Genomic DNA, 26577 nt, shown 5'->3' on the forward strand with positions numbered 1-26577 from the left:
CGGACCCCACAGGAGGGGCGCGACATCTGCACAGTCCGTCGCTCTTTGTTCACTATTATCGATCATCCTCCGGACAGTCCAAAACTTAACGAACACCTTCAAGGACTTCGCTTCAATAGTTATGAAGCGGTGCAAGCAGAGCCGAACGTTCTACAGTGACAGTATCAACTAATCAACTAACAGGTCTCTCGTTGGAAGAAATGTGTTCGTCGCCACAGTGACTATATTCAGGAAAGTACATGTAGATTTGACGAATAAAGATTAAGAATGTTTATAAAGTTATTTCTTTAAAAAAAATCTTTTGGAGATTCCACACAAAAAAACTCGGATGCATTACTTTTCAGCACACCCTTGACGGTTGTGGAATTGGAGGATAAAAGAGCGTGGTATGGTAAGAAGACAACATCCAACGGATGCCCAATTAGAGAAGCCACAGTTTTTTAAGGAGGGACTAGCTTCACAGAGATAATATTGAAAAAGCTTTGTTGCCCATAGAAGTAAAAGAGTCGCGAGGAGAAGACAGTAATTTATCGGATGCGTTATTTCTACCACGTAACAGTCACCAAGTAATGAGAAAGTGAGAATTCGTCTGATGGTCCAACAAGTGATCAATGTACGTGTGCTCATGATAAAAAAGTGGTGAAAATATGTAAAAATTCAACAAAGTCGGAGATTTTTAATAAGTTTTTGTAATGCATGATAAATTTGAAAGCATCAGTGAACAAACAAATACTTATTCTACACAAACGGAAATTATTTCCAAACATTTGAATCAATCGCTGGCAACAAAGAAGGATGAAATACAATGGTTGTTTTGGATTATGTGGATGGGATTGGTAAAACTTCCATCTATACATTTACATTGGTCCCAGTATCCAGTGTTTATTCAAAAATTCTCCCGAAAGGTAATGAGATCGTTTCGAAATTCTGTTGAGAATTCTGCATTTTACAGAGAGTACAAAAGTCTTTAGATCGTCTCTCAAAATTACAATTCAGCGTCGACGAACTGACAAAATTGTAGGAAATATTATGATCCTGCTGAAATGTTATATGTTAAAGAGTCTCTAATACCATTTCGAGGACAAATATTCAGCCAATATCTGGGACAAGAGAGGCATCAAAACGTTTAAATTGTGCTGCGTTAACGGATACTGCTACAGTTTTCGAATTCGCACCGGCAAAGTACATGATACATAAAATACAACATGAACAAATTTGGTGAAGAATTTATGTCCATATATTATCTACCGATAAATAATTGGTTTATCGGTATAGATTTGGCAAGAAAATTCATAAAAAAAAGAACACACATTTGGTTAGTACCCTACGACTAAATTGCAAAGGAATTCCCAAAGAAAATGTAACGACCAAAGTGAAAAGCTGGACATTGATTATAAAAGAGAATAGTCAAGGAATTGCGGTTCTGAAATGGAAAGACGAAAGAGATGTTTTGGTTCTTCCTAGAAAATATTCGAGTAAATGGAAAACATGACATCCAAAAGAGGACTTGCCGAAAACCATAAATTGTTACTAAATATAATAAGAGGAAAAATGCTATTGATCTTCCTGATTGGAAGAGTGCATGTAACAGTCCACCGAGAAAGACAGTAAATGGTATCGAATGTTATCTATCATTAGATGTTTTTGAGAACGCTGTTGTGAATGAGTTACCTGTATTACAAGGTGTGACGGGACACAAAATGGCAATCACAAGATTTCGGGAACAGTTGAGAAACTTGCTCAAACTTTATTCACACGAAGGAACTCCAGTCAGTGACAATACAAGAAGAAGCAGACACCAGTTGGAAACAACAGAAGGAAAGGTGCATAAAGTGCGTAGATATTGTTTGGAATGTTGCAAGAGAAACACAAACACTTTCCAGAGCAATGTAGCTACAAAATTAACTAAATATGCAATTAACTAAACGAGCAAATCTAAACGTCATTCTCGTATTGAATGTTTTCATAAACTTCACTAAAATTACAATACTTGTTTTTTTAACACTGACATTGCCGCTCCAATGCACTAACACCGACCACAAAAAAAGAGCACAGCCACTCCCCACGGACTGACTTCTCCCATAAGAAAAGTGCTCCGTCAAGCGCACGGGACTGACTGCGGCCAAAAGAACGGTTCACTGCCAGTTCCACGGACGTGACGGTGCGCTTAAAGTGTTAACGAAGAGTTGTGTGAATGGTCAGAGGCTTGTTTAGCTCGTGGGAAATTGTTGTAGAAAATATGAGAAATTTTCACTGGCAGACACACAAAATGGCTCGAGATAGAGACGTAGATGACTTGCAAAATAAAGGCGTTTTTCGAAAATAAAGATAACAAATCAACTCGTCCATTCAACATTGAGTCCATACGAATTCAAGGTTACTTAATTTGGGATAAGGAAGAAACGCTGCAGAGGGGTACTTTCTTGACGATTACATGTGCCTTTTAAGGTGGGAAAAGAGGAAGCTTGCTACACACCAGCTGCAAAAATTACTGTTAAATAATTCTGTTGGTGAGATGACGAACCTTAGCTGGGCAATCAGATGAGTGGACACAACCACAGAAAACTTTGCAGAAAGCTAGGGAAGGGATCATCGTAGGGTGGAATACACTTATTTAGGCCTTCATGAGACACAATTCGTTGCTACTCCTCATTTCCAACGCTTTGTCTGCCAAGGTCCAGTGGGAAACTCAGCCATGCAAGTACTAAAGATGTCAAAAAAGTTCAAGATAGTTGCAAAAGTAAAATGAAAAATGTTAGTATATTTCATCAAAATATTGGGGGATTGAACAATAAAATTGATGAGCTTCTGCTTTGTTTAGAAGATATAGAAACTGAGAATGTAATAGATGTACTATGCCTGTCTGAGCATCACATTGTCACTGATATGCAAAAGGTTAGCATCAATGGGTACAAATTAGCTGCACATGTAAGTAGAGATAATATGATGAGAGGAGGAGTTGCCATATATGTCAAAAGCTTCCACAGTGCAAAAAATTTAGAAACTAAAAAATTTTGTGTAGAGCAACATATGGAAGCATGTGCCACTGAACTTAAACTAAAGGATGGCACTTTCATAATTGTAACAGTGTATAGGTCCCCCTCAGGGAATTTCCAGCTATTTCTGGAAAACTTGGATGCTTTGTTGTGCTATCTGTCAGACAGGGGGAAGCAAATTATCATTTGTGGGGATTTCAATGTTGATTCCCTGAAAGAGTGTAATAGGAAGAATGACCTTTTAGTATTACTCAGTTCTTTCAATTTGAGCTCCGTCATTGATTTTCCTACTCGGATAACAAAGAACAGCAGTACATTGATAGATAACTTTTTTATAGACCAAGATAAGTTTAATGACATAAATGCTTATCCTGTTGAGAATGGTCTTTCAGATCATAGTGCACAGCTTGTTACAGTACATGACATAGCTCCATGCAGTATAATAAATCAGACTTTCAAAGCAGTGCGTTCAATTAACAATATAAATATTGCAAACTTTAGGGAAAGCCTACAGCAGCTAGACTGGGATGAAGTGTATAAGGAACCCGATGCAAACTTGAAATATAACTTATTTCACAATACATTTTTAAGGGTATTTGAAAATTGTTTTCCCAAGAAAATAGTTAAACATAATTCCAAGAAAACATATAAAAAACCTTGGCTAACTAAAGGAATAAGAATATCTTGCAACCGCAAAAGAGAACTGTATCTAACAGCAAGATGGAGTACTGACCCCGAAATTGTTCAATATTATAAAAACTATTGTGCGGTACTAAGGAAAGTTATTAAAAAGTCCAGAAGCATGTGTATCATGTCTGAGATCAGTAACTCTGATAATAAAATTAAAGCAATTTGGAATATTATTGAAAGGGAAACAGGGCAACCAAGAGCACAGGAAGACTTTAGTGCAATAAAATTGAATAACAAGTGCACTAACAAACAATCAGAAATTGAAAATATTTTGAATAATCATTTTTTAAATGTTGTGGAGAAAATAGGATCTAGATCTTCACTAGAAGAGGCAAGGCTGTTAATAGAAGAGGCCATACCTGCACAGTTTGAAACAGCTGTAATTCCACCAACCTCTCCCTCTGAAATCAGTAAAATAATAAACTCACTGAAAAGTAAAAGCTCTTACGGAATTGATGGCATTTCCAGCAAAGTACTTAAAGCTTGTTCCCCACAGATAAGTAGAATTCTCAGCCACGTATGTAATAGCTCTTTGGAGCAGGGTGTTTTCCCTGATAGACTGAAATATGCCATTGTAAAACCATTGCATAAAAAGGGGGATATGTCGGATGTCAACAACTACCGCCCAATCTCTCTTCTGACAGCTCTATCAAAAATTTTTGAGAAAGTAATGTATTCAAGAGTAGCCTCCCATATTTGTAAAAATAAAGTACTAACAAAATGTCAGTTTGGTTTTCAGAAAGGCTTTTCAACAGAAAATGCTATATATGCTTTCACTGATCAAATATTAAATGCTCTGAATAACCGGACATCACCCATTGGTATTTTTTGTGATCTCTCAAAGGCCTTTGATTGTGTAAATCATGGAATTCTTTTAGATAAGCTAAATCATTATGGTTTGAGTGGGGCAGTGCACAAATGGTTTAATTCATACTTAACTGGAAGAATGCAGAAAGTTGAAATAAGTGGTTCGTGTAATGTTAAAACAGCTGATTCCTCAAACTGGGGTGCTATCAAGCACGGGGTCCCACAGGGTTCGGTCTTAGGTCCTTTACTGTTCTTGATATACATTAATGACTTACCATTCCACATTGATGAAGATGCAAAGTTAGTTCTTTTTGCTGATGATACAAGTATAGTAATAACATCCAAAAACCAAGAACTAAGTGATGTAATTGTAAATGATGTTTTTCACAAAATTATTAAGTGGTTCTCAGCAAACGGACTCTCTTTAAATTTTGATAAAACACAGTATATACAGTTCCGTACAGTAAATGGCAAAACTCCAGTAATAAATATAGAATTTGAACAGAAGTCTGTAGCTAAGGTAGAATTTTCAAAATTTTTAGGTGTGTCCATTGATGAGAGGTTAAACTGGAAGCAACACATTGATGGTCTGCTGAAACGTCTGAGTTCAGCTACGTATGCTATTAGGGTTATTGCAAATTTTGGTGATAAGAATCTCAGTAAATTAGCTTACTATGCCTACTTTCATTCACTGCTTTCGTATGGCATCATATTCTGGGGTAATTCATCGTTGAGTAGAAAAGTATTCATTGCACAAAAACGTGTAATCAGAATAATTGCTGGAGCCCACCCACGGTCATCCTGCAGACATCTATTTAAGGATCTAGGGATCCTCACAGTAACTTCACAGTATATATATTCCCTTATGAAATTTGTTGATAATAATCCAACCCAATTCAAAAGTAATAGCAGTGTGCATACCTATAACACCAGGAGAAAGGATGATCTTCACTATGCAGGGTTAAATCTGACTTTGGCACAGAAAGGGGTAAATTATGCTGCCACAAAAGTCTTTGGGCACCTACCAAACAGCATCAAAAGCCTGACAGATAGCCAACTAACATTTAAAAATAAATTAAAAGAATTTCTAGATGACAACTCCTTCTACTCATTGGCTGAATTTTTAGATATAAAGTAAGTATAAAAAAAAAAAAAAAAAAAAACTTAATCATTAGTGTCATGCAATATTTTGTGTAATGTAATTTCTTGTACAGACATCTTTTATTAACCTGACACGTTCCACATCATTACGAAGTGTCGTATTCATGATCTATGGAACAAGTATTAATCTAATCTAATCTAATCTAAGGGGCTGCACAAGACTTTGCTAGTGCAACAGAATGACGGTCGGCGCCACTGTCGTCCCACCTGGGGCCACAGATACACGGCAGTCGACAAATGAAAACGCCGTTGGGGCAAGTGAAGCCACAGTTCTTAATGTCAACGCTGCCACGTTGGATAAAGATACGCACTTATTATAAGCACAGCAGTGATGGACCGCCCTGTGACGGCGTTATTCTTTGAATAACGATACCTAACGGTGCCCTGACTCCAATGAAGTACACAGTAGTGTGTGATAAGGGATAAGAACATTTGGCGAATTACTCTGTATGGCTCAAATGGGTCTGAGCACTATGCGACTTAGCTTCTGAGGTCATCAGTCGGCTAGAACTTAGAACTGATTAAACATAACTAACCTAAGGACATGACACACATCCATGCCCGAGGCAGGATTCGAACCTGCGACGTCAGTTATTGTGTGGCAGGTGTCATTCGAGCACAGTTAATAAAGTCATCTCATGTAATAATGAATAAACTAGGCCTCATCTTTTCGTGTTTCCCACGCTGGTCTCGTTGTAAAGTCATGGCTCAATCGTCGAAAATCTAGGTGGTGATGATTCCAAGCTCGGATGCAAAGAGGCCTAGGTTTTATTCTGCTTTATTCAAAAGTTTTGTGGATGCGCTTCACAAACCATTCTTGAAGATTAAACTTGAAAACATCTTCCTCACTGTTAAAGTTCACATTTTATAAGCTGACTACAGTATGCGTCTTTCCAACATGACGCCCAAGATTGACTTTTTCAAGGTCCGACTCTTAACTCACTAAATGCTTTCCCGCCCAAAAAATCAAGAATTACAAGTTCGAAAAAGATCACAGTGACAAAAGAAAGAATACACATAAGAATAATATCATTGCAATATAAAAATATCGATGTATCACAAATGAAATCGAATCTGAATGTTGTCTCAGAAATATGTTAACTACTTCTACAGAAACACAGTAGAATATTACTGGTATAGAGAGGTTCAGGTGAGGTGCCGTAATGGTTACGTAATTCAAGTACCATTACAAACCGCACGGCCGCTCCGGCCGGCAATTACTCTGTATATCGCGACTTTAACCCTGACTTCCCGATGAATCGTCCCTATCGTCCCTCAAATGCCAGGCAATGGTTTAGAAAGAGCACTTGTATAGCTGGTATAAGAGACATAGAATAACATTTTACCGAAATCTGAAGATGGTAACCATGGTTACCGACACCGATAATACACAACAAAGGTTGCGTGCAAGAGATTTTGGCTAAGAAGTCCACTTTCTCTAATATAATTATTACAAGTTGTCCCTTACTACTCTAGAAGAGTAAACTAATCAAACAGTACAACTGAAAAAGCTGGATGACGTACTGAAAATATCATTCCACAAAATTTTAGATAACCAGAAGTAGCACTAGTGTGCTTTTTTTAAGTGGATGGGATAATATCAGTTTTCAGAGTAAAAAGTTGATGTTGATGTTTATGAATTTTTTAACAAACCTCAGGTCTTTGCCATATAGCAGATTATGTCATTAGTGGTGAATCACAAATACTGAAAAGTTTTACAAACTAATTAAAAATACCATTACTAATCCTCTTCACTAGAAATAGGAAAGATGTAGAAGAGTACTATACCATTTTCTTACTAGCATTTATTTTCGAATGCTTGAGAAAGTGCTGTACTGTGTAAGGGAATAAATCTTTTGTAACAAGCATTTTATAGTGATTCCTAAGAACAGTGTCTCTTAAGATCCAGCTCAGAATATCACAGATAAAAGACACCAGTCTTTTAAATAATTTCTATAATATCAGTGTATCATTCAACTAACCAAATGTAAGACTATATGTACCAAGGTAAAATCTGTATTCTGTGTTATATTTTTCTGATGCGTTCAACGTCTTCTAGAATCTTAGTATTATGATGCTATGAACTGAATAATTTATACACTGTATATATTAATTAATTATACAAGTATATATTGGAGAAAATTATTTGAATAGAGAAATGTATTCAGTGCCTCATTGTTTGGATTTCACAGCGGTTCCTCGTCTGAGAATGCCATTCATAAATTTATTCACAAAATATTATAAATTTTAAATAGCAAAATAACACCATTTGCTGCTTTTGTGTTAATTTTTTAAATCACGCCGCGCCGGTTTAGCCGAGCAGTCTGGCGCTGTAGTCATGGACTGTAATGCTGATCCCGGCGGAGGTTCGAGTCCTCCCTCGGGCATGGGTGTGTGTGTTTGTCCTTAGGATAATTTAAGTTAAGTATGCTGTGTTGGCAGAAGAGCCAATACCGTGTTACTAGAGGAGGCCGAAATCTACATCTACATGACTACTCTGCAATTCACATTTAAGTGCTTGGCAGAGGGTTCATCGAACCACAATCATACTATCTCTCTACTATTCCACTCCCGAACAGCGAGCGGGAAAAACGAACACCTAAACCTTTCTGTTCGAGCTCTGATTTCTCTTATTTTATTTTGATGATCATTCCTACCTATGTAGGTTGGGCTCAACAAAATATTTTCGCATTCGGAAGAGAAAGTTGGTGACTGAAATTTCGTAAAAAGGTCTCGCCGCGACGAAAAACGTCTATGCTGTAATGACTTCCATCCCAACTCGTGTATCATATCTGCCACACTCTCTCCTCTATAACGCGATAATACAAAACGAGCTGCCCTTCTTTGCACCCTCTCGATGTCCTCCGTCAATCCCACCTGGTAAGGATCCCACACCGCGCAGCAATATTCTAACAGAGGACGAACGAGTGTAGTGTAAGCTGTCTCTTTAGTGGATTTGTTGCATCTTCTAAGTGTCCTGCCAAACAAACGCAACCTTTGGCTCGCCTTCCCGACAATATTATCTATGTGGTCCTTCCAACTGAAGTTGTTCGTAATTTTAACACCCAGGTACTTAGTTGAATTGACAGCCTTGAGAATTGTACTATTTATCGAGTAATCGTATTCCAACGGAGTTCTTTTGGAACTCATGTGGATCATCTCACACTTTTCGTTATTTAGCGTCAACTGCCACCTGACACACCATACAGCAATCTTTTCTAAATCGCTTTGCAGCTGATACTGGTCTTCGGATGACCTTACTAGACGGTAAATTACAGCATCATCTGCGAACAGTCTAAGAGAACTGCTCAGATTGTCACCCAGGTCATTTATATAGATCAGGAACAGTAGAGGTCCCAGGACGCTTCCCTGGGGAACACCTGATATCACTTCAGTTTTACTCGATGATTTGCCGTCTATTACTACGAACTGCGACCTTCCTGACAGGAAATCACGAATCCAGTCGCACAACTGAGACGATACCCCATAGCTCCGCAGCTTGATTAGAAGTCGCTTGTGAGGAACGGTGTCAAAAGCTTTCCGGAAATCTAGAAATACGGAATCAACTTGAGATCCCCTGTCGATAGCGGCCATTACTTCGTGCGAATAAAGAGCTAGCTGCGTTGCACAAGAGCGATGTTTTCTGAAGCCATGCTGATTACGTGTCAATAGATCGTTCTCTTCGAGGTGATTCATAATGTTTGAATACAGTATATGCTCCAAAACCCTACTGCAAACCGACGTCAATGATATAGGTCTGTAGTTAAATGGATTACTCCTACTACCCTTCTTGAACACTGGTGCGACCTGCGCAATTTTCCAATCTGTAGGTACAGATCTATCGGTGAGCGAGCGGTTGTATATGAGTGCTAAGTAGGGAGCTATAGTATCAGCGTAATCTGAAAGGAACCTAATCGGTATACAATCTGGACCTGAAGACTTGCCCGTATCAAGCGATTTGAGTTGCTTCGCAACCCCTAAGGTATCTACTTCTAAGAAACTCATGCTAGCAGATGTTCGTGTTTCAAATTCTGGAATATTCCATTCGTCTTCCCTGGTGAAGGAATTTCGGAAAACTGCGTTCAATAACTCCGCTTTAGCGGCACAGTCGTCGATAACAGTACCATCGGCACTGCGCAGCGAAGGTATTGACTGCGTCTTGCCGCTTGTGTACTTTACATACGACCAGAATTTCTTCGGATTTTCTACCAAATTTCGAGACAATGTTTCGTTGTGGAACCTATTAAAGGCATCTCGCATCGAAGTACGTGCCAAATTTCGCGCGTCTGTAAATTTTAGCCCATCTTCAGGATTTCGCGTTCTTCTGAACTTCGCATGCTTTTTCCGTTGCCTCTGCAACAGCGTTCGGACCTTTTTTGTGTACCACGGGGGATCCGTTCCATCTCTTACCAATTTATGAGGTATGAATATCTCAATTGCTGTTGCTACTATATCTTTGAATTTGAGCCACATCTCGTCTACATTCGCATAGTCAGTTCGGAAGGAATGGAAATTGTCTTTTAGGAAGGCTTCTAGTGGCACTTTATCCGCTTTTTTAAATAAAATTATTTTGCGTTTGTTTCTGATGGATTTGGAAGAAATGGTATTGAGCCTAGCTACAATGACCTTGTGATCACTAATCCCTGTATCAGTCATGATGCTCTCTATCAGCTCTGGATTGTTTGTGGCCAAGAGGTCAAGTGTGTTTTCGCAACCATTTACAATTCGCGTGGGTTCGTGGACTAACTGCTCGAAATAATTTTCGGAGAATGCATTTAGGACAATCTCGGAAGACGTTTTCTGCCTACCACCGGTTTTGAACAAGTATTTTTGCCAACATACCGAGGGTAGGTTGAAGTCCCCACCAACTATAACCGTATGAGTGGGGTATTTATTTGTTACGAGACTCAAACTTTCTCTGAACTGTTCCGCAACGGTATCATCGGAGTCTGGGGGTCGGTAGAAGGAGCCAATTATTAACTTAATTCGGCTGTTAAGTATAACCTCCACCCACACCAATTCGCACGGAGTATCTACTTCGACTTCACTACAAGATAAACCACTACTGACAGACACCAACACTCCACCACCAATTCTGCCTAATCTATCTTTCCTGAACACCGTCTGAGACTTCGTAAAAATTTCTGCAGAACTTATTTCAGGCTTTAGCCAGCTTTCTGTACCTATAACGATATCAGCTTCTGTGCTTTCTATTAGCGCTTGAAGCTCAGGGACTTTTCCAGCGCAACTACAACAGTTTACAACTATAATTCCGACTGTTCCTTGATCCAAGCACATCCTGTAATTGCCAAGCACCCTCTGACATTGCAGCCCATCCCGCACTTTCCCGAGGCCTTCTAACCTAAAAAACCGCCCAGTCCATGCCACACAGCCTCCGCTACCCGTGTAGCCGCCAGCTGAGTGTAGTGAACTCCTGACCTATTCAGCGGAACCCGAAACCCCACCACCCTATGGCGCAAGTCAAGGAATCTGCAGCCAATACGGTCGCAAAACCGTCTGAGCCTCTGATTCAGACCCTCCACCCGGCTCTGCACCAAAGGTCCGCAGTCGGTTCTGTCAACGATGCTGCAGATGGTGAGCTCTGCCTTCATCTCGTAAGCAAGACCGGCAGCCTTCACCAAATCAGATAGCCGCTGGAATCCAGAGAGAATTTCCTCAGATCCAAAGCGACACACGTCATTAGTGCCGACATGTGCTCTTCATGGCATCCGGAAGGACCCTTTCCACATCAGGAATGACTCCTCCCGGAATGCACACGGAGTGCACACTGGATTTCTTCCCCTCCTTAGCCGGCATATCCCTAAGGGGCCCCATTACGCGCCTAACATTGGAGCTCCACGCGTTTTAGCTCACGCAGGCTGGCGTGAGGAGGAAGGACTATACTGACGCGAGGTCTGTAGTTCAATCATGCCGAGACGGTCAATACCGCAGCTCGATCGCGTCCGCATTGTTGCTTTGTGCCAGGAAGGGCTCTCAACAAGGCAAGTGTCCAGGCGTCTCGGAGTGAACCAAAGCGGTGTTGTTCGGACATGGAGTTGATACAGAGAGACAGGAACGGTCGATGACATGCCTCGCTCAGGCCGCCCAAGGGCTACTACTGCAGTGGATGACCGCTACCTACGGATTATGGCACGGAGGAACCCTGACAGCAGCGCCACAATGTTTAATAATGCTTTTCGTACAGCCACATGACGTCGTGTACGACTCAAGCTGTGCGCAGTAGGCTGCATTATGAGCAACTTCACTCCCGACCTCCATGGCGAGGACCGTCTTCGCAACCACGACAATATGCAGCGCGGTACAGATGGGCCCAATAACATTCTGAATGGACCACTCAGGATTGGCATCACGTTCTCTTCACTGATGAGTGTAGCATTTGCCTTCAACCAGACAATCGTCAGAGAAGTTTTTGAAGGCAACCCGGTCAGGCTGAATACCTTATACACACTGTCTAGCGAGCGCTGCAAGGTGGAGGTTCCCTGGCTTTTTGGGATGGTATTATGTGGAGCCGGCGTACGCCGCTGGTGGTCATGGAAGGCGCCATAACGGCTGTACGATACGTGAACGCCATCCTCCGACCGATAGTGCAACCATATTGTTAGCATATTGGCGATGCATTCGTCTTCATGGACGACCATTCGTACCCCCATCCTGCACATCTTGTGAATGACTTCCTTCAGGATAATGACATCGCTCGACTAGAGTGGCCAGCATATTCTCCAGACGTGAACCCTATAGAACATGCTTGGGATGGACCGAAAAGGGTTGTTTATGGACGACGTGACCCACCAACCATTCTGAGGGATCTACTCCGAATCGTCGTTGAGGAGTGAGACAATCTGGGCCAGCAGTGCCTTGATGAACTTGTGGATAGTATGCCACGACGAATACAGGCATGCATCAATTGAAAAGGACGTGCTACTGGGTATTAGAGGTAGCGGGGTGTACAGCAATCTGGACCACCACCTCTGAAGGTCTCGCTGTATCTTGGTACAACATGCAATGTGTGGTTTCCATGAGCAATAAGAATGGCGGAAATGATGTCTATGTGATTTCTATTCCAATTTTCTGTACAGGTTCCGGAACTCACGGAACCGAGGTGATGCAAAACTTTTTTTGATGTGTGTAGTTTTAGAGATTTTAGTGTATTGTCTGCTTAATAGGAGGGGTTCCCATGTTAGATTACAGGCAAGGGGTAGTCCGAGGTGTTTTAACATGTTAGTTAAACGATTAGGACTGCCATAAATGATTAGGTAGAAGTAATGGGTCAGAAGCTGCAGGTGTTTCATCTCATAACACTTGTCTGGCGTTTGAAATGATTTATCTTCAGGGTCCCCTGGTTGCGTCAGGATGTAAAATGATGAAAGGCACATTGGTATTTCTGAAGTATAAGCACCTAATTTTGATTTCTAGTTAGTCCTTATTTTATTTCGAATGCATGATATGAGTGTAATAGTAATATTAAGTTATTCATCTTACACTGATAGCGTATGTATCATAGAAGCTATCTATTGTTGTGTGCAGGTGTTAACGGTCAGCATACATGTTCGTCGCTCGGACTACGCTTCATACTTGATCCATAAATTTAATGCCAAAAATATGGCAGAGGTGGGCTACTACCGCAGGGCGGCAAAGCGCATGCGTGAACTGCTCGAGCCAGAGTTCGCTGCCCTCGCCTTCATCGTGGCCAGCGACGACAGGGAATGGTGTCAAAATACTCTGCTGCCTGCACTCAACAGGGATTTCCAGGTACGTGATGTTCTTACGCACTACGAGAATAATATAGTGAACACAGCCGCTAAGACAAATAAATGTCGGTCCACAGAGTGGCAACGAGAACACAATTACCAGTTGGTTACTGGAGCAACGAATCGTTCCAAGCAAAGTGTGTAGGGAAAGATCCACAGTAGGTCCCCTGCAGAACTTCAGCTGCGTCGTCAGTTCACAGACTCCCTCCAGGGTGACACTGTCCTCATCCCACAGCACACCTGTTCTGAGAGCAACAGCGCTACAGATGTCGTCCTAGCATCTCCCAATCTCATTGGATGCCTCACTACAGAGGTTCTTGATCCAGCTGGATCTTGTTCTTCTCACCATTTCCTACATACATTAGTCCCCAAGCACTCCATCACTGCTTCCGTCCAAAAGTTGTCCAAGACTACCGGAAATACATTGGTCCAAATTGGAAACCACCCTCTATCCTTCCAGCACCCTGGTGACATCCCCCATGGTATGTCCTTCCCACAATAGACCTTCCCAGGCGCTATATCCTCCCACATGTCTACCAGTGATCGTATATCCTCTTACATCCTTATTGTCCCATTCTGCCCCACGAGCTCTATTCCTCAGCTGTGAATACCGTCGCTTATACCGCTCTTTTCTAAGAATTCTTGACCAGGATACACTGATACAACACTGGCAAATACAGAGACACGCCAGGATTAATCAAATGCTAAGAAATGGTGGAACAGGCATGCACTACCTATTAATGTTTCCAAGTACTGGAAGGCATTCCATAGACTCACTGGCAGGTACACTATATACTCCTCCACAGTAATCATCCCTTATCTGACGTCCTGAGCAAAGCTGACTACTTTGCAACCTGTCTCTCTGACATCTTCTCAGTTCGTGATCATCTTCATTTTGATCAATCCCTGTTACCTATAATTCATGAGCGCGCAGATACCACTGTCCCTCCCTTGACTTCCATGTTCCACTACTTCGATAACGTACCACAAACAAAATTAAATACACCAATCACAGTATACGACATAAAAGGAGTACTCATAAAAAAAACGCAGCAGTTCCCCTGTCACGACTGCATAACCTCTCGGCACCACAAAGGATGCCCCCTCTCCTTTCTACTCACACTTGCAACCCTTTATACTACTATATTCTCTAAAGGTTACTATGACGAACTGTGGAAAATCCCCAAAATCCTACTTTTCTTCAAACCGCACAAACCCCATACTGATACCGCCATGTACCGCCTCATCTAATCGCCTCAGTGTTTAGCAAGGTCTTTGAATCCATCCTTTCCTAACATATCCAACAATACCTGAACCAACAACACCTCCTTCCCCTTAACCAGAGTGGCTTCTAACTTTTCCTCTGATGATCAACTCCTGTACCTCACTGATTTCTTATTCCACCAGCTCAACAATCACAAATCCGCTGTTTTTGTCCCTCTTGAGCTAGAGAAAGCTTATGACCGTACATGGCACTGCAATTTCCTTTTCAAACAGCAGGCTTAGACACTTCCAGTTAAATATGTCCATCTTATAGTATCCTTCCTAAATAATCGCCCATCTTTTGCGACTATTAACAGTACCGATCCCCATACCTTGCATCCCACTGTAGGTATGCTCCAAGGCTCCGTCGTTTCTCCTTTCCTTTACCTCCTCTATACTGCCGATATTTCCATACCGCGTCTGCCACCCACCTACTTTAGTGCGCTAATACCACCGCTATCCTCGCCCTGTGCCTCACACCGCAGAAATCCCAACGAACCCTCCAACTCCACCTCAATCATTTTACCTCCTAGTGTAAACAAGGACTCTTCAAGATTAACCCTTCCAAAACCCAGGCAATAATTATAGGACAAACCACCCACACCTTCCACCTTCGCGATTTCTACCTTACCATTTACGATAATCCTATCAAGGTAACTAATACAGTAAAATATCTTGGACTAACCATCAGCCAGCAACTTATATGGAAACATCAGCTTCTAACCATCCAACAAAAAACCCACAATACACTAAAAACAGTAACTGGATGAACTTGTGAATGGCATCTCTCCACTGCCCTCCACACCTACATAATCTTGATCCGACGCATCCTCTCCTACGTAGATTTTCAAGGATGTCGGTCTCGCCTAAGTTCTATAAATAAGTCCAGATCCTCACAGAAAATATTAAAATATTAAGTAGCATCCGATTAAATTCCTGACATTAGTAGAAATCGGATCGAACAGTTTGTTTCGAATAAAACATGACTATTTTCAACATATTAGACTTGATTGGCAAGTTCCTTACGACAGATCCTTCGCAGCTGCTTGAAAACGAAACTTTGGTCAAATTTCGGGAACTGGAGCACAAACTGAAAGTTGAAAATTATCCGGCAGTAAGTGGCACCAAGTTCATGGAAGACTAGAATAGATAATTTACAAAAAAAGTAGAAATATAAGCAGTAGGTGCTTCAAGTCATATCGATGTATTGCGGCTAGTTTCCGTCTCATAAAAAAGTGACTTCATCAAAGAATAAGTATTTACAAAAGAAATTTCGTTTTCTCATCTTTTTTTCTGCGCAAAGATTGTACATAATAGTATTATAAATTGAGTTATTAAAGTCATCAAAGAATAAGTATTTACAAAAGAAATTTCGTTTTCTCATCTTTTTTTCTGCGCAAAGATTGTACATAATAGTATTATAAATTGAGTTATTAAAGTCTATACTAAAAATTCAGTTATAAAAATTTAACATTACTGGTTAATCATCCATTTTCGAATAAAATTTTTTGAGATCAAAAGTAAATGAAATTTTCATGTACTTTCTAATTTCTTTTTTCAAATGTAGGGGACTAGGAACATTGGTTTCCTATTTCCTACAGTGGCTAAATTACACGCAAGTTATTTTTTGTACAATGGAACCAAAATACTGGGTGTCACACAGAAGAAAGTTAAGCTTGAAAAATAAGAGCCATCCTAAGTTAACATAGAATAAACGGCGGAAACAGATATTAGTTTTTCAGTTTCTTCCTGGCCATTTGATGGCTTTGCAACTGAGTTTTGCTCCTACCCTCGCCTTCCTTGTTGTTATCCATGACAACACTTGACTTTTGCACGATACCGTTCTTTGAATTTACTTCATAAAGTGCATCGCCGTGGAAATGGCCATGGAACATGCTGATCATTACGACATTCCTCATATCGTTCATCAACGTCTGCTAATTTCTGTACATCATTACGTATTTACGATCCTTCAGTTTTTCCTTTCTGATGAAGTCACAGAATTTCCTATTTTGCCGCTCTGTACCGAGAAACTCAGTGTTTTCACTCGTTAGTCTGTGAACCAAGTCTGAAACTCGTCACTACCATTAACTACAGGTCACAGAATGCTGTGAACAAGTCTGTTCGTTGAAGCCACATAGTATGTGCAGGTCGTGGACGGGTATATACACTCCTGGAAATTGAAATAAGAACACCGTGAATTCATTGTCCCAGGAAGGGGAAACTTTATTGACACATTCCTGGGGTCAGATACATCACATGATCACACTGACAGAACCACAGGCACATAGACACAGGCAACAGAGCATGCACAATGTCGGCACTAGTACAGTGTATATCCACCTTTCGCAGCAATGCAGGCTGCTATTCTCCCATGGAGACGATCGTAGAGATGCTGGATGTAGTCCTGTGGAACGGCTTGCCATGCCATTTCCACCTGGCGCCTCAGTTGGACCAGCGTTCGTGCTGGACGTGCAGACCGCGTGAGACGACGCTTCATCCAGTCCCAAACATGCTCAATGGGGGACAGATCCGGAGATCTTGCTGGCCAGGGTAGTTGACTTACACCTTCTAGAGCACGTTGGGTGGCACGGGATACATGCGGACGTGCATTGTCCTGTTGGAACAGCAAGTTCCCTTGCCGGTCTAGGAATGGTAGAACGATGGGTTCGATGACGGTTTGGATGTACCGTGCACTATTCAGTGTCCCCACGACGATCACCAGAGGTGTACGGCCAGTGTAGGAGATCGCTCTCCACACCATGATGCCGGGTGTTGGCCCTGTGTGCCTCGGTCGTATGCAGTCCTGATTGTGGCGCTCACCTGCACGGCGCCAAACACGCATACGACCATCATTGGCACCAAGGCAGAAGCGACTCTCATCGCTGAAGACGACACGTCTCCATTCGTCCCTCCATTCACGCCTGTCGCGACACCACTGGAGGCGGGCTGCACGATGTTGGGGCGTGATCGGAAGACGGCCTAACGGCGTGCGGGACCGTAGCCCAGCTTCATGGAGACGGTTGCGAATGGTCCTCGCCGATACCCCAGGAGCAACAGTGTCCCTAATTTGCTGGGAAGTGGCGGTGCGGTCCCCTACGGCACTGCGTAGGATCCTACGGTCTTGGCGTGCATCCGTGCGTCGCTACGGTCCGGTCCCAGGTCGACGGGCACGTGCACCTTCCGCCGACCACTGGCGACAACATCGATGTACTGTGGAGACCTCACGCCTCACGTGTTGAGCAATTCGGCGGTACGTCCACCCGGCCTCCCGCATGCCCACTATACGCCCTCGCTCAAAGTCTGTCAACTGCACATACGGTTCACGTGCACGCTGTCGCGGCATGCTACCAGTGTTAAAGACTGCGATGGAGCTCCGTATGCCACGGCAAACTGGCTGACACTGACGGCGGCGGTGCACAAATGCTGCGCAGCTAGCGCCATTCGACGGCCAACACTGCGGTTCCTGGTGTGTCCGCTGTGCCGTGCGTGTGATCATTGCTTGTACAGCCCTCTCGCAGTGTCCGGAGCAAGTATGGTGGGTCTGACACACCGGTGTCAATGTGTTCTTTTTTCCATTTTCAGGAGTGTTTATGTCATACCCACATATAGGGTTAATGCTGTTGTGTAATTTGTATTTAATATGGTTGTTTTAGGTAGGGGTGTTTTGAGGTATGATTACATAAGATACCGCTACATGTCAGGTCCGATCTACCACGTTTACGATACTGCCAACCTCAGCAAACAACTCCGCTCCCGCTGGTACCGTATGCTTTGTTTACACTGCTTTGCTTTGCGTTGTGCGTTACTCGCTATTTTCTAATTTTGAAATCAGGAAACAGATTAATCCTGGTCCATCAGGGGATATGAGTACGACTCACAACACCAGAATGGACCGCCGTTCCATATGACCATGTGTCAGCTCTGCTTTCTCAGAAGCACAGAACTCGAACGAACGCTGTCAAGCTTGGGAAAGAGAGACGAGACTGATTCACTGAGGCGATTCACTGTTTAAACCTCAACAATTACACCGCTTAGTTCTCAATGACTACACTATTCAGTTATCAACAATTACAAAAACTAATTGATTTTTTGAAACATATGAATGTGCAAATTTTTTAGATAGTGTTAACGAAATAGAAAAGCTTTTTAATTTCTGAATGCAAAAGTAATAATTAAATTTTTCCTTGAAAAAAATGTTTACAAACAGGTTCGTACAGTCACAACTCTCTGAGATACAAACAGTTACATTAATTCAAATATCTTAGCTTCAAACTGATGTCATTCAAGAAAATTTATAGGCCTATTTAATAGCCACTAAAATGGTGATTGCAACTTCTGTATAAGTCTGTAGTCAGATTTTAAAATTGTTAACAAAAACAGATCTTATCAGACAACTAAGAACCGTCTTATCATTCTGTAGCAAAAGACCACTAACATTTGCAGGGAATGGTCAGTGGCGGATTTACATATAGGCCCAACAGGCACGGGCCTAGGGTCGGGACCTTAAGGGGGATGGCACTTTTTGCTCTGTACTCATTGTAACCTTTTACGTTTGAAAATAATTGCGTTTACAAACGACAGAACGGTGGTCCTGCTTGGATGCAACGCCGTAGTAGTTCTTGTTTCCGCATTTACCTTACGCAAGTCGAAAAGGTAGGATACCACTATAATCCCTTGCCTTCTTGTCAAGGCTTGTATATCCAGAAGGGAGTCGCGCTTTGTTGCTTATACGCCGCAGCAACGCCCTGAAACAGAAACTTTTTGATCGCCCTTTGTACAAAACCTTGTCTGTTTTCCTAATTTGTAAATATTGTCCAAAAAGTCGAATTCATCTGCATAAAAGCAATAAAGAGCATATTCCTGTTGTTTGATAGAAAGAAAATAAAAGCCCATTCATGATTCTGAAACTTCAGTAACACATGTCTGGGCAATGGAAGAAAAGAAAAAAAAAATGTTCTGTTCCAGGCGGATCCCATCCAAAAACATATTATTTCCCTTTATTTGAAGTTGATGTTTCCCATTTCTATCGCCCCTGGGATATGCGGTCTAAACTCTCATTTATTCACTCTCATCGCCAACTACCACGCGCTATTCAAACAATTAAGTGATATCAATAGTTAAATGAAATCAAACACAAAAGGTTATGAGATGTATGAATGGAACACATTGCTTATATGATTGCAGTATGAAAGAAATATATTTATTTCAGTACCGTTTACACAAAACAAAGCAGAATTACACATCTCAGTAGCGATTTGATTGGGCGTGGACACGACTCGAGTATTAAGGGCAAGGAGGGGGAAGGAGTCATACCACCATTCACGTCGTCTTTTCCTCGCGTCATGGTGACGGCACCACGCGCTCGGTGTATGCGGCGCGTCGTCTCGGAGCTGTGCGGTACGAGTCGGCTGTCCTTCCCGGCGTTCCGCGGGTGCGTGGCGAGGGCCCGGATACGATCTCCGCTTTGTCTGCCCGTTGCGGGTTGCGTGGCCAAAGCTCGCAGTATCACGATGTCGGAAGGCGGATGTTGGCGATGGATGGAAGAGCCCACCTACACTCTTGCTTCCCCGATGTTCCGCTCTCGCGACGCTGTCATTGTCGGACTCAGCTTGCAATTCCGCCCAACGACGTACCACCGTTTCATCACCACGTCTCTCCGTGTAAGGTGGAAATTTCCTCTCTTGAGTGGGCTTGTGTGTGACTCGGGAACTGGTGTCTATCTCAAGGTTTCACCAGTGCTGGTGGCCCTTTCTTTCGACGTTTCCCTGCATTCCGAAGCTGTTGTGAGAGCAACCACAAAACTATCTTTTTAGCCACTAGCTCGGTATGAGGTCGGGACAGACTCATGTTTGAATTCGCCTCGGAGGTTTCTGGCGTTCGTAATTATAAGAACGTCCTCACTGTCCAGAAGGCTCACTTCTTTCACACGCCTCCTTGCGCAAATTCTTCGCGCTTTGTGTACGCTCCAGCAGAATCGCTCCGGTGTACACTTTTGGGTGCTTGCAACATGAGGCCCGGCTGGCTTTTACCTGGGCCACTGGCGGTGTGAGTCGTTGAATGAGACCCTGGTCGGAGGTACCACAATACATTCATTCACCCACCACTGCACTGAATTCCTGATGCGCTGATGTATCCCTGGACAATTGCACATTTTTTCACAACTCTCCACAATATGAGCATAAAATCTCTGTATACCTTGCATCAGGGTTCGAAAAACAAGATGTTCCAAATGCCACTATAAATAAAAGTCTAGTGTGTTAGGTTCGGAAAGCATGGAGGTCAAGGAATTGCTGCATGCCTACAAAACCATCAGTGAATGAACATTAACACTGAAATGAGGAGAAGCTCCACCACGCTTGAGTAACGCATTTTGACACACTCGTAAAGCTACACAATCTAGGAGAACAGGTAGAACATACTCTAATGGCAGGTTTCTCCGTTGAGTGAGGGTCGAATGATATGAGGCCCTAACAAAAAATCACCAATTATACCTGCCCAAACTTTGACAGAAAATCTCTGTTGATGACGTGAATGCACAGTTCTGAGGGATTCTCAGTGTGCCCATGACAAAGTTATAGGAGCAGACCTACAATTGAATCTTGTGGGACTTCCTTCGTGATTTCGCCCCTGTTCACTAAATATTTCCTCCTTCGACAGTTTTAATTATTCAGCTCACTTTTTGCATTCCGTTTATTAAGTATGATTAAAATAAATTGTGTTTTCCATGATTAACGTGATTATAAAGGGAAGTAGAAAATGACCTCCAGCACGGAAGAAAGCGTTTTCTGACCTGTGTCCAAGGTAACAATATTTTATCCTCTAGTAGATGAGTACCTGAAGTTGTGCAGGTATGTATTTATTCCAGTCTTCTGTTAGTGATCTCCTGCATCCCCCTTCTCTGTCCATTTTTCCTGCCACCTCTCTGCCCATCTCCTCCACCCCTCCACCTACTCTCTGTCCATCTTTTCTTGCCTCTCTCTCTCTGTCCATCTGTTCCTCCCTCTCTCTCTGTCCATCTTCTCATTCCTCCTGCCCTGTCGATTTGATCCATCCCCTCTCTCTACGTATATTTTTTTCCTACATTTCTCTTTCCAACTGGCTATTTGGACGTTGTGAGCCCCGGTACTTGTCTACCTCCGTACTCACCCCTTTGAGAGGGAGGTGATTCTCATAGCCACAGTGATTCTTTCCAGACAGTAGGTGACAGTTATATCAAGTCTGCTTGAAACGGGTCCACTAGTTTTGGAGGAGATGTGAAAATAAATGAATACATCCAGTTTTATAATACCAGGTGGTTATAATAACTGACAGTGTACGGCGTACTGCGGTGTGGGCATCGTAGGACACTGAAACGACGAAGATATGTTCCTTAATCGGTGTGTTCATGGGGTATGTTGAAAAATGACAGTTCCATTGTCTGCATGAGATGAAAATATGGCGTTGTACGCAGTCATTAAGCGGTGTAGGTGACGGAAAAGGGTAGGAACGATAGTTCATGCACATCTCTTAGGATATGGTTACAAACTACGACATGTGTTCAGAATGGTATCCTGACTCAGCAACATGCTGCATTCCTAAGACGACATGGTTGACAGTTACTGGCAGCGTATACAGTGTAATCAGAGTGATATGTAGTCATATGCTATCCTTCAGATCAGGAAGAGTCTGGATACATCCCTGATAAACACCACCTTTCAGATATCCGCATGACCTGAAATCATAGAGCTTTAGGTCGGGGAACTTTAAGGCCACACATATTGAAATTGCCTAGACATGATGCAGTTGTAGTAGAAGGTTTGTCGTTGCAAATCTTTCACCTGGAAAGCGACATGTGGTGTCACCCCGTCTTATAATAAAATGGTGGTGTGGAGACAGTTGCGTTCTTGCAAAGCAGGAACTATGTGTTGCACAAGGAGTTCCTTATAAAGTGCAGATGCCGCCGTGCTCCTAACAGGCCCACAAGGTGCCATTTCCTAGAAGAAAAACGGACCAAGAATGAAGGATCCTGTGAAATTACACCACACAATCACATAAGCTGATTGCAGTGGATGCTCCTGCATAGCACGTGGTGGAGTAGAAATCCACATGCGACTGTTCTGTCCATTCACGACACCATGCAGCGTAAACTGTGCCTTGTCTGTCTAAAGAGCATTTCCTTGCCACACGTCATCCATTTCCATGCATGCCAAATAGAAGACCGAAGTCACAGCGTTGTAGGCTACGTTGAGTCTTCATTCCGTGAAAATTCTGTATCTTATGAGGATGCCAGTGCAAAATGCTCCCCAAAATCTTTTGATTTATGACACAGCTCGAGCACTGGCTGCAGAATTTGAGACATGTGCTGCACGATCGGCTGCAGCTACAGCAGTTTCATCAGCAACGCCATGGGAATGGACCACCTGACTCTGTTGTGTCACCAAATTGATTTGTTTCTTCAAATTTCTTGATCATATTGTTTAGCCCTTTTACTGACATGGGGTCTCTTCGTAGCTCTTTCTGTAGACGATATTCCTGCAACGCAGCACCGCTATTGCTGCCGTTGTGATAAAACAAGTTTACCAACAGCAACGCTATTTCTTCCTAGTAGACACTGTGTTTCGTTTAGAAAACTTCAGTCTTCTTAACCCTTTACACCAACAATCACTTCACAAAAGAAATCAACTCATTTCGCGAAGTGAAAGACAGCATACTGACGTCAAAACATTGATTGCTTACAGCGCCATATTTTTACCTGGTGGCAGAAAGGGGGACTGTTATTTTTTTCATCACACTGTAATGGTACTTCAATTACGTAACCATTACGGCACCTCAACTCAATCTCTCGATACCAGCAATATTCTATTGTGTTTCTGTAAAATAGTTAACATATTTCTGTGACAACATTCAGATTTGACTTCATTAATGTAGAGGTACTTCGATACATCAATATGTATATATTGCAATGATATTATTCTTATGTGTATTCTTTCCTTTGTCACTATGATCTTTGACGTACTTGTAACTCTGATTTTTGGGCGCGTAAGCGGTTATTAGACAGTCAAGCTTTGGTCGTCATGTTAAAAAGACGCAAATTGTAGTCAGTTTATGAACTGTGAACTTTAACAGTGAGGAAGATATTTTCAAGTATGTTTTATATTGTGAAGTGATGTTTTGGAACGAGTTACGTGATATTGCAACAAAAGTAATAAAAAAAATAAGTGTAACTTAAATTCGGAGTGTTGATTACTTTTTTACATCACCGTTGTCCTAACTTGCAAAAGTTTAATCTTCAAGAATGGTTTATGAAACACATCTATAACACTTTTGAATATCGCAGAATAACACCTAGGCCTCTTTGGATCCGAGCTTGGAATCATCACTACCTAGATTTTCGACGATTGAGCCACGAGTTCACAACGAGACCAGCGTGGGAAACACGAAAAGATGACTGCCTAGTTTATCCATTATTTCAAGAAATGACTTTATTAACTGTGCTCTAATGACACTTGCCACATAATATAACTTTGTTGATGCCCAAAAATGCAATATTTAGCAGTGTGAGCAACACTCCAATCGTAATTAGTTTTTGACCTTTGTTGTGGTAGGGTTGTTAGAATACTTCGCGAACGCACCCATTAATGAACATACCTACTATTTTCAGCGTCCTGCAACTTATACAGCACATACTACGGCGCTCAGAAGACTCAGTTTTGAGTATCAAGTTTTTATGGATGTATGGCTGTGTGAGGAACGTTACATGACGTATGTGCCCAGTGGCGCGCTCTAGTTGGCTGGCCGTTTTCCGCAGGAGGGGAGCCCGCCCAGCAGCGTCTTCCTGGCGTCTGACGACAGCAGCAGCTCGGCGGTGCACGACCTCGCCGTGCTGTCGGCTGCCGACCACTCAGTGCTGAGCTACGGCACGTTCGGAACGTGGGCAGCGCTGATGGCCGGCGGGCGCGCCATCGTGTTCGACCTGGCCGCCGCCAACCCGCACCTCCCGCCGGACACCCGCAACAGCGCCATGAGCTTCGCGCCCCACCTGCCGTCGTGGGAGCTCCTCGCCTGAACCGGCTACCCTAGCAAACTTCACCAGCTCGGCACAGCAGGCACACAGCCTCTCGCTCTGGTGCAGCGACTGTTCTTAACAGAAGTCTGGCGTCAAGCATTATATTCCTTTGTGATACGACTAGGAATTACATTATTATCCACACCAATAAATTTCTTAGAGTCGTCTCCCTAACTCGTTTTAATTATACTTCTAAATCCTTTGAAATCTTAGTGTTGTGAGGGGCGTTCTGTAAGCAATGCAACTTTTTTTTTTCTGAAAGCTAGTTGGTCTTATTCAGGTTTCCAATGCACCATATTATTCCCCGCTCTTGTGGCTACAAAACCCTGTTTTTCAATATAATCCCCTTACGCTATCTTACTGAGAGCGCCTGTTCGCCTCCATTTTTTTTTTAATCGTATGGCTAGGGCTTCCCGTCGGGCAGACCGTTCGCCAGGTGCCGGTCTATCAATTTGACGCCACTTCGGCGACCTTCAGTCGATGAGAATTATATGGTGATCATGAGGACAGCACAACACACAGTCCCTGGACGGAGAAAATTCCCTGACCCAGCCGGGAACCGAATCCAGGCCAAGAGGATTGACAATCCGTCAAGCTGACCATTCAGCTACCGGGGGCGGACTTTGCATCCATAATACCACTCTTCTGGTCGGAGCCAACGTCTTATTGCATCAATAACCTCTTCATCATCCACATACTGCTTACACCAGAGTGCATGCTTCATTGGACGAAACAGGTTGAAGTCGAAAAGTGCGAGATCAGGGATGTATGGTGGATGAGGAAGAACAATCCAGTGAAGTTTTGTTAGTGCCTCTCGGGTGCACATAGTCCTATGAGGCCTTGCACTGTCAAGGAGAAGGAGAAGTTCGTTTCATTTTTGTGGCGAAGAACACACTGCACAGTACACTTCAGAGGACATCAAACAGAATAACCCTCTCCAGAGCCCCAGAAGGCAGTCACCATGACTTTACCAGCTGCCAATACGGCTTTGAACTTTTTCTTTGCAGGAGAGGTGGATTGCGATTTTGTTTCGGGTTTGAAGTATTCAACCCATGTTTCATCACCTGTGACGATGTTCGACAAAAGATTGTCACTATCAGTTTCTTCACACGCAAGTAATTCCACACAGATGGTCCTCTGTTAGGCAGCGAGGAACTCACTGGGAACATACATCTGAGTACCCCAACTGGTGGACGAGTGAAACTTCCTGGCAGATTAAAACTGTGTGCCAGACCGAGACTCGAACTCGGGACCTTTGCCTTTCGCGGGCAAGTGCTCCACCATCTGAGCCACCTGAGCACGACCCACGCCCCGTCCTCACAGCAGTTTTAATCTGCCAGGAAGTTTCACATCAGCTCACACTCCGCTGCAGAGTGAAAATCTCATTCTGGTGCACGAGTGTTTCAGCAGAACCTCCAGACAGATTCCATTGTGTAATGAGATGTTTCATTGTGATCTGTCGATCATCCCGAATGAAACTGTCCGCACCCTCCAAGATAGCAGGAGTCACAGCTGTGTGCAGCCGTCTGGCACATGGGACATCGGACAAGTTATCAGTTTTTCATGATGATGAAAGAGACTTCACTCAACGAATGTGCGTGCTTTCGCTCACTGCCAGGTCTCCGTAGACATTCTACAAACGCTAAAAATATTTGCCATGTTATAGGTTCCCTCCAAAAGAACTCAATGACTCCTCTCTGTTTGGAACGCATCTCCAGTAAAGACGCCATTTTGAGGGGTATGCATAGCGCAGCATCTATCGGAACTTCGAGAAACTATTGGCGCTGAAGAGGGAATATTCCACAAAGACCCACAACAATTTCTACACTTTTTTCAACCGAAG

General features: G+C 42.8%; 1 protein-coding gene across 1 annotated transcript in view; it reads left to right on the top strand.

Moving 5' to 3' along the window:
- The window catches only part of LOC126335955 (galactoside alpha-(1,2)-fucosyltransferase 2-like), a 115235-nt gene extending 90334 nt beyond the window's left edge, over positions 1-24901 (top strand). The window contains exons 5-6 of the mRNA XM_049999432.1: positions 13200-13424; positions 24477-24901. Coding sequence (XP_049855389.1) covers positions 13200-13424; positions 24477-24734 — 483 coding nt within the window. The 3' untranslated portion in view covers positions 24735-24901. The remainder of the gene's footprint in view (positions 1-13199; positions 13425-24476) is intronic.
- Positions 24902-26577: the final 1676 nt, after the last annotated feature.

This window comes from Schistocerca gregaria, chromosome 2, assembly GCF_023897955.1.
Source record: "Schistocerca gregaria isolate iqSchGreg1 chromosome 2, iqSchGreg1.2, whole genome shotgun sequence".
In the NCBI taxonomy this organism is placed as follows: Eukaryota; Metazoa; Arthropoda; class Insecta; order Orthoptera; family Acrididae; genus Schistocerca; species Schistocerca gregaria.